Source organism: Nomascus leucogenys, chromosome 13 (genome assembly GCF_006542625.1).
Source record: "Nomascus leucogenys isolate Asia chromosome 13, Asia_NLE_v1, whole genome shotgun sequence".
NCBI classification, from domain to species: domain Eukaryota; kingdom Metazoa; phylum Chordata; class Mammalia; order Primates; family Hylobatidae; genus Nomascus; species Nomascus leucogenys.
The window spans coordinates 51669203-51681734 of record NC_044393.1 but is presented as its reverse complement, the minus strand read 5'-3'; the positions used below and the strand labels follow the sequence as shown (position 1 = coordinate 51681734).

Sequence of the window (12532 nt, the reverse complement as noted above, 5' to 3'; positions counted from 1 at the left end):
GAACCTAGGAGGTGGAGGTCGCAGTGAGCTGAAATCGCACCACTGCATTCCAGCCTGGGCGACAGAGCGAGACTCCCTCTCAAAAAGAAAATTTATCACATGACCCTGGTTTGGTCTGTTTCTAAGCACATCCTTTGTTCTCATTCTAAGTAAGTATTTACATGGAATGGTATTTCTTCTCACTCTGCAGAAAGAGCTCACTCACACCAAAGCATTAGTGAGAAATGAGGTATGAAGTAGATTTTTGCAAAAAAGAGAAGATCTACATTGCACAACCGACTGCAGGCACTTCACGTCCCCCTTTCACTGTTTATTTTTCTACTTTAATATTTAAGAAACTAAAAGAAGTTAAGCATGGCTGGCACATGGGAAGATGGGGAGAAAGGATGTCAAATAATGAGACCAGAGAGCAGGAGAAGTCAGGTGATGAAAGTCACTTAATCCATGTTAAACAATTTTGACTCCATCATGAAGGCTGCAGCAACAGTGAAGTTCATGGGGTGGTTGGGTTTCACTAGGTAAAGAAGTGGTCAGGGAGGAGTAGATGAAAGAAACGCAGCTTGAAAGCACAGGGTGGCTGAGGGGGTGAGATGCAGGAGCAGGACAAGGAGAGGAGAGAGGAGAGATGTGAGAAGGTCATCTTGGGCCAGGAGCGGTGTCTCACGCCTGTAATCTCAACACGTTGGGAGGCCAAGGCGGGTGGATCACCTGAGGTCAGGAGTTCAAGAGCAGCCTGCCTAACATGGTGAAAGCCCATCTCTACTAAAAGTACAAAAAATTAGCCTGGCATGGTAGCAGGCACCTGTAATCTCGGCTACTCAGGAGGCAGAGGCATGAGAATCGCTTGAACCCAGGAGGCGGAGGTTGCAGTGAGCCGAGATTGTGCCACTGTACTCCAGCCTGGGTGACAGAGCGAGACTGTGTCTCAAAAACGAAAAATAAAGAATAGGAAGGAAGGAAAGGAGGAAGGGAGGGAGGGAAGGAAAAGAAGGAAGGAGAAAGCCATCTTCACCAAGTCAGGGTCTGGGACAACTTGGTGTTGGCAGGGAACATCCCACTCAAGTGAGTCTTTCCTATTTAGAAACTTCCTCCCTTTTCTCTTTAGAAATTACAGAAACACTAGAGGTATACTTATTTGTTATAAGAAACACTGATCTGTTTTATGAATTAAATAATTTTCAATTAATTTCAAAAACTGATATACATGTTATCTACGTGTGACTAATCTATGTAAAGCAAACCTCATTATTAAATGAGCTAATTCGTATTAAACCAAAATAGACAATTCTTCTTGAGATATGGAAATTGATAAAGGACAAATGTTTATCCCTTGAGTATTTTTAGCATTAGGAATTAGTGTGTTAAGCATTGCCTGTACTTAGCTGCAATTTCCATAAGAAGGCAGTCAATCTTAATATTTTATGTTCACATCGCATCCACATCCCTAAAGACAAAGGTGAAGGAAAAAAACAATGTCGCTATCACCCCCAAGACAAAATAGATGACACTACATTTTCCCATCTGTTTTATTATTCTTGTATACAGTTACTTAAATATTCATTTCTTCCTGACCCCTATTCTCATGGAGAACATTAGAAAAATGCTACACACCAATCTTGGCTCTATGGCTAGTTTCTTTCAAATCACTCATACCAAAAGGGCTTTGCTCTCAGTCCTTGAGAGAAGACTGACAAACTCTTTCCTCTGGTTTCTACCAGCAAATCCTTCATTTTTGAATATGTTTCTTATCCCAGATGCAAGAACCAGTATCTTTCAATTTGAAGAACATAACTAGTGTATTTAGCACTTGATATATTTTTTAGAACTCTAGAAATGGAACTGCTTTCTTTTAAAATATTTATGTGTAACACTCCTTACAGCTGATCTCAATATGTTGCCTTATTGTGTAGGAAAACACCCCACATACAAAAGAATGGAAAGCACTTTAAAATCATTGCTTCAGTCTCTGACAAAACACCACAGAGAGTTCAGTTTGTAACACTCACCAAAACTTACTAGGAATCCTCTTCTCTCATCTATTTTCCATAAACTATGCTCACCCAGTCCAGCTGTGCAGTTCAAAATCACTCTTCCTCTCTCAGAAGTTCTCCAAACTTTTCCTCAAACCCAAGCCATGCAGGCTCTTTGGGTTTTCCCTTCTCTTGTTTGTTCTCTTCCTCAGGTAACAGTTAACAGTTTATCTTAGCCAGTGTGAATCAGTTCAGCTAGCCAGGGAATTTTCAGATCTCCTTTACCCTTCACCCTGATCTGTACAACCCAGCAAGCCAAGAAATAATTTTTTTTCTTTTTTTTTTTTTTTTTTTTTTGGAGAGACAGGGTTTCACTCTGTCGCCCAGGCTGGAGCAGAGTGATGCAATCATGGCTCACTGCAGCCTCGAATTCTTGGGCTCAAGCAATCCTCCCACCTCAGCCTCCTGAGTAGCTGGGACTACAGGTGCACACCACCATACCCAGATAATTTTTTTATTTTTGTAGAGATGAGGTCTCACTATGTTGCCTAGGCTGGAGAATTGTCTTTAATGGAAGGAAATGATGTGGGATAAATCTGGGAGTGTTCATATGTTGTTATTTATTTCACATATTTTTACATTTCAGCAAAAATATACCAACATTGTTAAAGAAATGAAAGCAAAGGATCTTGAAATCAGGATACACAAGAAGAAAAAATGTGAAATTTATCGGAGGTAAAGTAATTATGTGATGTTTTATCTATGTAGGTGAGGGAAAAAAACCTGACGTTTATTTCATAAGTTTCAGTAAACACTTTGTATTTTTACAGACTGAGAGAGTTTGCTAAACTGTATGACACCATTCGAAATGAAAGAAACAAATTTGTTAACTTACTCCACAAAGCTCATCAGAAAGTAAATGAAATAAAAGAAAGGCATAAAATGTCATTAAATGAACTTGAAATTCTGAGAAATAGTGCCGTTAGTCAAGAAAGGTAAGTGTTATAATAACTATTGGCCTTTCAAAGGCTTGTTTTCTGATTGATTTGAACCCTAAAAATCCTGGGAATAATAAGATAGGAAAGAGGCAGAGGCTGCAATGAGCCAAGATGGTGCCACTGCCCTCCAGCCTGGGTGACAGAATGAGACCCTGTCTCAAAAAAAAATAAAAATAATAGTATTTTAGAAAGCCAGAATTAGCCAGAAAAAGCCCTTGTTCAAACATCTTGTTTTATAGATGATAATCTATCATGCTTCTACTGTTTGGGAGTCATTTTTTAATGAATGAAAAACCATAACATATAACTATGCTTACTATGATGATTTTCACCTGCCCAATTAGAAAGAAAAGCACAAATCTAATAATCGGGATTGGGAAGTTAGAAAACAATCAAATCGTTTGTTAACCAACATCCCCTGGTTGTAGATGTAAAGCATCTAATGTGTTGTGGGAGGCAATACATTATAGCAGATTGGTGAAAGAGGTGGTGTCCAGACTCAAATACCACCCCTGCCACTTATTACCTGTGTAACCTTGGACAAGTTGCCTTGTCTCTCTGAGCTCACTTTCCTTATCCATACAAACAGTCCTTATTTCATGCGACATTTTACTGTGAAATGAGCTAATTCATATAAAAACACTCAGAAGAGCATCTGGCAAATGGTTGTTTTCTTCATTTATTATTTACCATGTGCTAAGATCTGCTGGACTCTTTCACCTGTGTTAGTAAACAGTACACGATCAGGGTATGATCTAATTTTCTGATGGCCATTATTGCCCAGCTTCCTTCAACAAAGCAATTATAAAGTGGCCTCATTTCAGGGGTCGGGGTGGATGAAAAGAAAAATATGATTTCCTAATCAGGTTCTCATCCAACTTGAAAATAAAATACATTTATAGAGGCCATGCATTCATTCAGCATTTATTGTGGGCACAGGCTGAGTCAGGCACCACCTTATGTCCAATGGACATTATTGGATATAACCACCTCTGTCCTCAAGACAGCAGTCTCCTGAGAATGACAATAAATGAATGACTGCAGTCTCTCGCTTTGATAAAGGGGGGCAGCAGAACTTTGGGGGACAAAGGAAAGATGTTCTAATCTGGAGCAGAGAAAATCTGAGACCTGGAAGGATTATGAAAATTCCTGAAGAGTATCATAAGATGAATATCATTATTACTAGTATCATTTCAAGGGCTACACTAAAGCAAGGTCTGCTTTGATAGTGTTTGTGTTTCAGAAGCCTTTATTCCTTTTAAATAAACTAAAGAAAATTATAATCTTACCCATTGTCTTATTATTTTAAAAGAAAGCTACAAAATTCCATGCTGAAACACACCAACAATGTTACCATCAGAGAGAGCATGCAAAACGATGTGCGCAAAATTGTATCAAAACTTCAGGAAATGAAAGAAAAGAAGGAAGCCCAGTTAAATAACATTGACAGACTTGCCAATATGATCACAATGATCGAAGAGGAGATGGTGCAGCTTCGCAAAAGATACGAGAAAGCTGTTCAGCATCGAAATGAAAGGTAAAAACCAGGTGTGAGAACAGAGCACCAGGGATCCAACTGAAGAATGTCACCTCTTTTTCTATCTAGACTTGACAGTGAATAGTGAGGGAAATGTGATATTCAGGTTGCATTAGCCTTTGGAGAGAAGGGACTGTGTGTTGCTTCCCTGGAAAATAAGAAACACTGTCCTCACGCCGGGCACAGTGGCATGATCCCAGCACTTTGGGAGGCCAAGGCGGGTGGATCACTTGAGATCAGGAGTTTGAGACCAGCCTGGGAAACAGGGTGAAAACCCATCCCTACTAAAAATACAAGAAATTAGCCAGGTGTGGTGGTGGGTGCCTGTAATCCCAGCTACTTGGGAGGCTGCAGCACGAGAATCGCTTGAACCCAGGAGGCAGAGGTTGCAGTGAGCCGAGATTGAGCCACTGCACTACAGCCTGGGCAACAGAGCAAGACTCCGTCTCCAAAAACAAACAAAAAGAGAAAGAAAGAAATACTGTCCTCATAAACAGGCAAAGAGGAGGGGTTTGGGAAAGTTGCTTGCTTTTGAAGATCAATGTCCTTTCCTAAGTGGTCATTCGGGATGCCTCTTATAACATCAGATTCTTTCAGCATAATTGACATAAATAAGTGTGGAACTTGTACCCAAGGTTATGGTAGGTTTGGTCTTATTATATTTACTCAGCCATTCTCCTAGTTCATTTGCTCAGCAAGTTAGTAAGACCTTTAGGAGTAGCATTATGTCTTCCAGGTTGCAATTATATCATTAATCAATGCTTACTTCAGCGGTTTCTCCCAAGTTACTTGTGCTCTGAGAAATTGGAATGTGAAATTTGCAGAGCCCTGTGATAATCACATCTGGTATCAGATTTTTTTAAGCAAACTTTGATTGTGTGCTATTCTGTGTAAGGCATTAGAGTGCTAGATCTTGAGACTACAAAAAAGTAGTAAAACATTGCTCCTGGCTTCTGTTGTCAAGAGAACTTGATCTTGAGCCTTTGAAAGGAAAACAGACAAAATATAGGGCTGGGATTAGTCAAGTACAACCACATGCATGCATGTTTTGAGGAAGGGGAGTCATAGATAGAAGCAATTAAAGGAGGAACTCTGAAATAACGGATATGCATAGCGTGTGGGAAGACCTTTAGGGTCCTTTGAAGAACAGCACATTTTCAAAGGGCTGGTAGGTTTTTCACCAGGGGAGAAAAAAAATACTATTCAGCTCCTGGCACAAACCAAAGCATTTGGACAAACAGTGTACACCCAGGTGCCACTCAGATCAGTGATACATGATCGGTCATGCAGACCAGAGCTGCTGGGGTTAGAACATTCTTACTTTGTTTCCTCCCCATATTCTCCATTCAAGGAGGTGTCTTTCTCCTGGCATGATTACAAAGGATAGATTTTTGCCTGTTTATGGGGAAATCACAATCAGAAATATTCAACTTGAGAAGAAACTAATGGGCCTAGCAACTTAATATAGGGCAGACTGACACCAGAACTACATTCCTTGGCCCCCTGCCTGTGTGCTTCTGGCCAGGCCTTGGTTGGCAAGTCTGACCCGAGAAAAGGATCTGCAGAAAATCAGACTATGGGATCACTTTGTTTATGCATTGGGAATGACATTCTTTCCCACCCCAGGAAAACCTTGGGGACTTTCAGAGACACTGTGGCTAGCCAACCACATGGTCGGCCTCAAAGTTGAGAGGCTCAGTAACCCTCCTATCCCTAGAGATTTCCAAAGTGTGGATGTAATTTAACTAGAAAGCCATTGGTGATTATCTGTGATCCTCTGGAAGTGTGCTATGTTGATGTATCTCTTGCATCCAAAGCCAGAGGGAACCACAGTGCCTAGTAAATCAATGCCCACTTAGCCTCTGCCTCTGAATTTGACCATAGTGGCGTTCAGCTGATAGAGCGGGAGGAAGAAATATGCATTTTTTATGAAAAAATAAATATCCAAGAGAAGATGAAACTAAATGGAGAAATTGAAATACATCTACTGGAAGAAAAGATCCGATTCCTGAAAATAAAGATTGCTGAGAAGCAAAGACAAATTCGTGTGACCCAGAAATTACTGCCAGCCAAGAGGTCCCTGGATGCCGACCTAGCTGTGCTCCAAATTCAGGTGGGTGAGTGATCATGGGACACTTCCTCAGACCATGTATTTTTTTCTGCCTTTATTAGTTTGTGGATGAGTTCTTGCATGTAAACCAAGCCATACTATTTCTGGGACCTATAACGATGCATCCATCTTGTTTAAAAATACACTCGAATGCTACTCTAGGATGGAATCTGTGCTTCAGGCATCCAGGCTACACACTGTCTTTTTTTCTTACGAAGCATTTTCTGCCTGCCTTGGAATTTAAAGCCTCCCAGGACTTATCTCTAGCTCAGCTTCCTCCATAGCTCAAGCTTTAGTGATCTAGACTCTCACTACCCTCAGCATAATTATGTCGTTGCTGCTTGCTGGACAGATCTTGAGGACGAGCCAGCACTCTTACTTTTGATACTCTGGCCCCCAGAGCAAGAGATTATCTGGAGATTGTTGCTTATTAGTAGTTGTCAGTCACATATAACTTGAATCTTTATTAACCACTGTAGTTCTATGATAGCTTAGTAACCTGGCCTCTGACATGGCCTTTTTTAAAGTGGAATAAATCCAAAAAACTAAAACATGAAATAACAAAATAAATAAAATGTGAATATAAAGCTACTTTCTTCACGTGTTACTTGGGGTTTATTCTTCATATAATTTTTTTTAAAATTAAACTAAAAACTGTGCAGCCTAAACTTGTTCCCATTGACCAATGTAGCATGAACAAATTCTAACCTATAATATTTTTTCTAAAATGTCAGGTTTGCATTTGGATTTTTTTTCCTGATAAAAAGTTAAGACATTTGGTGAATGAAATTTTGTAAAAGTATAAAAATTATAAAGAAGAAGATAAAATTCTATCCCCAAGATACAATTACTATTAAAATTATCAAAAATCTGGGAGAGATCCTTTCATTTATTTTCTAGGTATACAAGTAAATGTTTTTCATTAGCTCATGCCCTAGACAGTTGGGGGTCCCCTTCTTTTTTTTTTTTAATCATGTCAAGGGGATTCATAGGATTTCATGGGACTAGATGATAGATCTGATTTCATATTTTATGCCATTTGAATGTATATATGCTGCATAGATAATAGCCTCTTTCAGTTTGCACAAATATGCCAATGTTCTGATTCCAAGTTTTGTTTTTGTTTTGTTTTTTAATTTAGCCTTGAGTTCTTCCACTCATTTCTTCAGTAAGTGTAGTCAGATTCAGATCGATTGGCTAGAAAGTCCCCCTAAACTCCCACAGGCCTCCCCAGGCTTCCTGCAGCTCTCACTCCTGCTTCCAACAAAGGTTCATTTGAGGGATCACCCATCAGCCGGCACACACGGTGCCTGTGCCACTTCTGTGCCATGTCCGCAAAGGCACGGAACTCACCCCTTCCTCAGGCTACACCTACACAAGACCATTCATGCCAGGCCTCTGTGGACAGACTTTATTAAAGATGTGGGGCAATGGTATGTGGGGTTACATTACAGAAATGCAAAGCACTTCAATTAGATATCAGACATCCATACTCTTCTTGGGGGCACTCTATCACTGGCGACGCTTCCCTGAGTACTAATACCCTGTACCGCACTCTTGCCTAGCTCGATTTCACTGGCTTGTCTTTCACCTCCCCTCTCCCTCTACAGCCTCCTCATCCCAGATTGCCCCCAGGAACTCCATGCTTGCCCCCACTCCATTTTACAGAAGAATTTGGCTCTCTCCAGCTTTTTGCCAAAATGAAGCTTTAGGTCCATCTTTGCCCATCCTAAACTATCAAGATGCAGAGCAACACAAAAGAACTTTAAATTCAATAAAATCTGCAGCAGAATAATTTCCTCTCTATTGTATAAGCATATTCTTTGTGTTCACTGCAAATCAATACTTCCATTCAGTGGACAAAATTGTTCTAAGAAAAAAAATTGTCATTTTGTTATATAAAACCTATTATCTACTATGAAATGTAAATTCACTTTTACCCAAGAAGGAAATATTATGCATTTCATAACACTACACTCCCTGCCTGATGGTGAATTTTGATCATTTTGATTGCACATGAACTGAGATATGCAGACTGTGTTATCAGTTATCTGCTCTACCGGAGTGAATTCTGATTATCTGCTCAACACCAATCATGTGTACCCTTGAAGGATGTGATGTGAAATTTCTAGCTTCAGACAAGCCATTTCTGTGCCCTGTTCTGCAGTGCTGGATCCCAGTCATATCCTGTCATTTCTTACAGCCACAGTGTCTGGGATTTTTTTTTTTCTTTTAAGTCTTCTCCTTTTTTGCATCGTTTTCAGAATTCTCTTAAGGTTTGCATTTTTTTCAGTTGTCCAGAACAGTTTTTAATTGTCCAACAATCTAATCCAAGGATTATCATGAGTGTGTTCTCCTGGTTCCTGTAATGATAGCTCAATTTTAGGAAGTCACATGAACTATTTTGGGACACAAGGACACTATTTTACATAGACAGAGTAAACAGTTTTTCCTCAAATGCCAAGGGAAAACTAAAATTGAGACACCCCTTTATAAGCAAGCACTGTATTTTTGTTTCTTATTTAGTTTCCTAATTAAGAAAAGGGAACATTAAGTATTGTTAATAATAAATACAATAAATGCTTGATTATATATGTATGTATACTTCAATTCTATATTAAGGACATTTAAGGAATGTAGATACAGGAAAAAGAAAAATGTTAAATTATTTGTCACCATTTATAATTTTTTTTGTAGGGAGGAGGAGCATAAATTAAATTTTAAAAAGGCTGCCTGTATCAGTCTTAGACATGTTGTAAAATACCATCAATATATTATCTCATATGATGAATCAACCCCATGGCACTGAGCCTTTTCTTCCCATTTGACAAGTGAGGAAACTAAGGTTTAGAGAAGATAAGTGATTTACTTGAGATTACACAGGTATTAGTAGGAAACTGAAAATAATGCTTCTTGGTTGTCACCATGCTCCGTATCTCTTTCCCTATAAAACAAAAACTAAGTGTGGCTGCCATTCCTATTTAGGAGTAGCCATGTTTCCTCATTCACCACCAAAATCTCATTGATTCAACAAATAGAGTTGATACATATGACACTATATTAGGGATTTAGCAGAAAAAATACAAATAGCCCAAGCTGTTCCTCACAGAGTGTACATTAGGTGGATTCAATAATTAAGAATGTTTTTCTCCTTCTTTGGGAAGCCATTAAACCTCTTGCCAGCCAAGTGTTTGAAATGAAGTCCAGTGTGTTGTATGCTAGTTACCCTGGTCTCTGTAACAACTTGCAGTGAAGAGGTGAAGGCTGTGTATTAGTTCACTTGCATTGCTGTAAAGGAATACCTGAGGCTGGATAACATAAAGAAAAGAGGTTTATTTTGGCTCATGGTTCTGCAGGCTGTGTAGGAAGCATGTGCCAGCATCTGCATCTGGTGAGGGCCTCAGGAAGCTTCCAATCATGGTGGAAAGCAAAGGGGGAGCAGGCACATTGCATGGTGAGAGAGGAAGCAAGAGAAAGAAGCAGAGGAGCCAGGCTGTTTTTAAACAACCAGATGTCACTTAAATTCATAGAGTGAGAACTCACTCATTATCCCAAGGACAGCACCAAGCCGTTCATGAAGGCCCCACCCTACCCGCATGACCTGAACACCTCTCACCCAGCCCCACCTCCAACATTGGGGATTATATTTATTCAACATGAGATTTGGAGGGGGACACGTCCAAACCATATCAGGCTGCATACTTGGAGCCTACAACCACACAGCATCGCATGAACATGACACAAAATGGGAAGCAATCAAGGGCCGCTTGTGAAATCAGCTTTTTCTATGACCCAGAAGGCACTGCCTCACCTCATATGATCAATTATAGACATCATTGTTGCAGTACCATAAATGAGCAGAAACGTCACTTAACCAGGTCCCAGCTGATGGGGTGTTAAGAAAACAGAGTTCTCTTCTACCCTTGCCTGGGTTGGTCCTCCTGAAAAACTCTCAAGACTCTGGGCAATGTGATTTTCAGATTTACTGAGCTAGAGAATTCATTTTAAAGTTAATGTTTTTTTCTTAATAGTTTTCACAGTGTACAGACAGAATTAAAGACCTGGAGAAACAGTTCGTAAAGCCTGATGGTGAGAATAGAGCTCGCTTCCTTCCAGGGAAAGATCTGACTGAAAAAGAAATGATCAAAAAATTAGACAAGGTAAACATTATTGCTTAAAATTGCATCTGTTAGCCCCTCGTTGATGTAGTTTCACAGATACCTATGGTACTGTTTCATGTTATGCTGACAGACCTATCCTTCATTATTCTTGTCACTAATATAGTCCTTTTGTAGTAATCTAGTCATACATTCTAAGCTTGATTTAGACACTTGCCAAAAGAAGTTCCAATCCAGTGGTTTCGAGATTCCAAAGGCACCTTTCTCTCATGACCCAAAGGAGTAATTTTGGCATCTTAAATGGATTAATTTGTCTTCCTGATGGGAACACACCAGAAGAATGGTGATGTGGATGCTAGATAGAGCTGAGGGGGCCATACTCGAACTCCCAGAGGTATCTGCAGGGGCTGGGGCAGGGAAAGTCTTAACCCAGCTCTAAACACTTTCCAGAGGTATTTTGTGGGGGGTGGGGGGAGATAGTGCTCTAATTAGGAAATAAGATTTTGTCTTAGATGACTTTTTTTATTCCTCTTGAAACAATTTTCAAACATAGCTGGAACTACAACTGGCCAAGAAGGAGGAGAAGCTGCTGGAGAAGGATTTCATCTATGAACAGGTCTCCAGGCTCACAGACAGGCTCTGCAGCAAAACTCAGGACTGCAAGCAGGACACACTGCTCTTAGCCAAGAAGGTAGGCCTGAGACCCTGCCTTTTCCCTTCTGCCCCTGCTCCTTTATTACCTTTTATTTTCCACAGACTGATAGATTTATTGAGAGAAGCACTGGAGAGATTAGGCTTTATGAGTAAGGAAACCTAGAAAAACGAAAGGATGACTCAGAGAATTGTCCAAAATGTTTCAATCTTATTCCCTGAATTAATTCACTTCACAGTGGCAAAACCTAGGCTTTTAAATGACAGTAGACAAGTTTCACTTAGCAAGGCAACTACCCAAATATGACAGTTATTATCCTTGTATTTCGTGCACAAAGTTAAATCCTTTTTAGTTCCTTTTAAGTGGAGCGCCTCACTTATCCAGTGATCTTAGTGGGGACTGCTCCAATCCAGAACTCAGCCAGAACCCAGAAATTGAAAGGGACTGTTAAAGAGAAATGCTGTCACACAACACCCAGACCAACTGCACCATGGAGGTGCCCACCAGGCACCACTAGTGAGGAAAGGCCAGGAACACAGAACCCCCTAATTTAATAAGCGTAAGAGACCAGGACAGCAGATCCAGAGCCTCAGGGTCAGGGTGGGACTGCCAGAAGCTGCACTGAAAGGAGCAGCCAGCAGAGCCCCTAGAAGTCCCCCTGGACTCCCAGCATGTTGTATGCTAGTTACCCTGGTCTCTGTAACAACCTGCAATGAAGAGGTGAAGGTTGTGTATTAGTTCGTTTGCATTGCTATAAAGGAATACCTGAGGCTGGGTAACTTATAAATAAAAGAGGTTTATTTTGGCTCATGGTTCTGCAGGCTGTGCAGGAAGCATGGTGCCTGCAGGTGTTGCCAGGCTTCCTGTGGCTCTGACTCCTGCTTCCAATAAAGGTTCATTTGGGGAATTGCCCCATCAGCCTGTACACCCATTTCTGTGCATGTCCGTGCAGGCACGGGACTCACTCCTTCCTCAGTCTACTCCTACACAAGACCATTCATGCGAGGCCTTTCATGCATACCATAGAGCCATCAGAGGATTGGCCACTCACCTGGCCTCTGGGGTCCCCTGGAGCATCCCATCAGCACAGAGAGTTCAGCCAGTCAACAGTAATTACTGAACACCTGCTATGTGCTACTCTCATGCT

General features: G+C 40.6%; 1 protein-coding gene across 1 annotated transcript in view; it reads left to right on the top strand.

The window, feature by feature from the left end:
- The window catches only part of CCDC146 (coiled-coil domain containing 146), a 180839-nt gene that overhangs the window by 155614 nt on the left and 12693 nt on the right, over nt 1-12532 (top strand). The window contains exons 12-17 of the mRNA XM_003268186.3: nt 2617-2705; nt 2801-2965; nt 4281-4505; nt 6390-6618; nt 10647-10775; nt 11287-11424. Of these exons, the coding sequence (XP_003268234.2) occupies nt 2617-2705; nt 2801-2965; nt 4281-4505; nt 6390-6618; nt 10647-10775; nt 11287-11424 (975 nt within the window). The remainder of the gene's footprint in view (nt 1-2616; nt 2706-2800; nt 2966-4280; nt 4506-6389; nt 6619-10646; nt 10776-11286; nt 11425-12532) is intronic.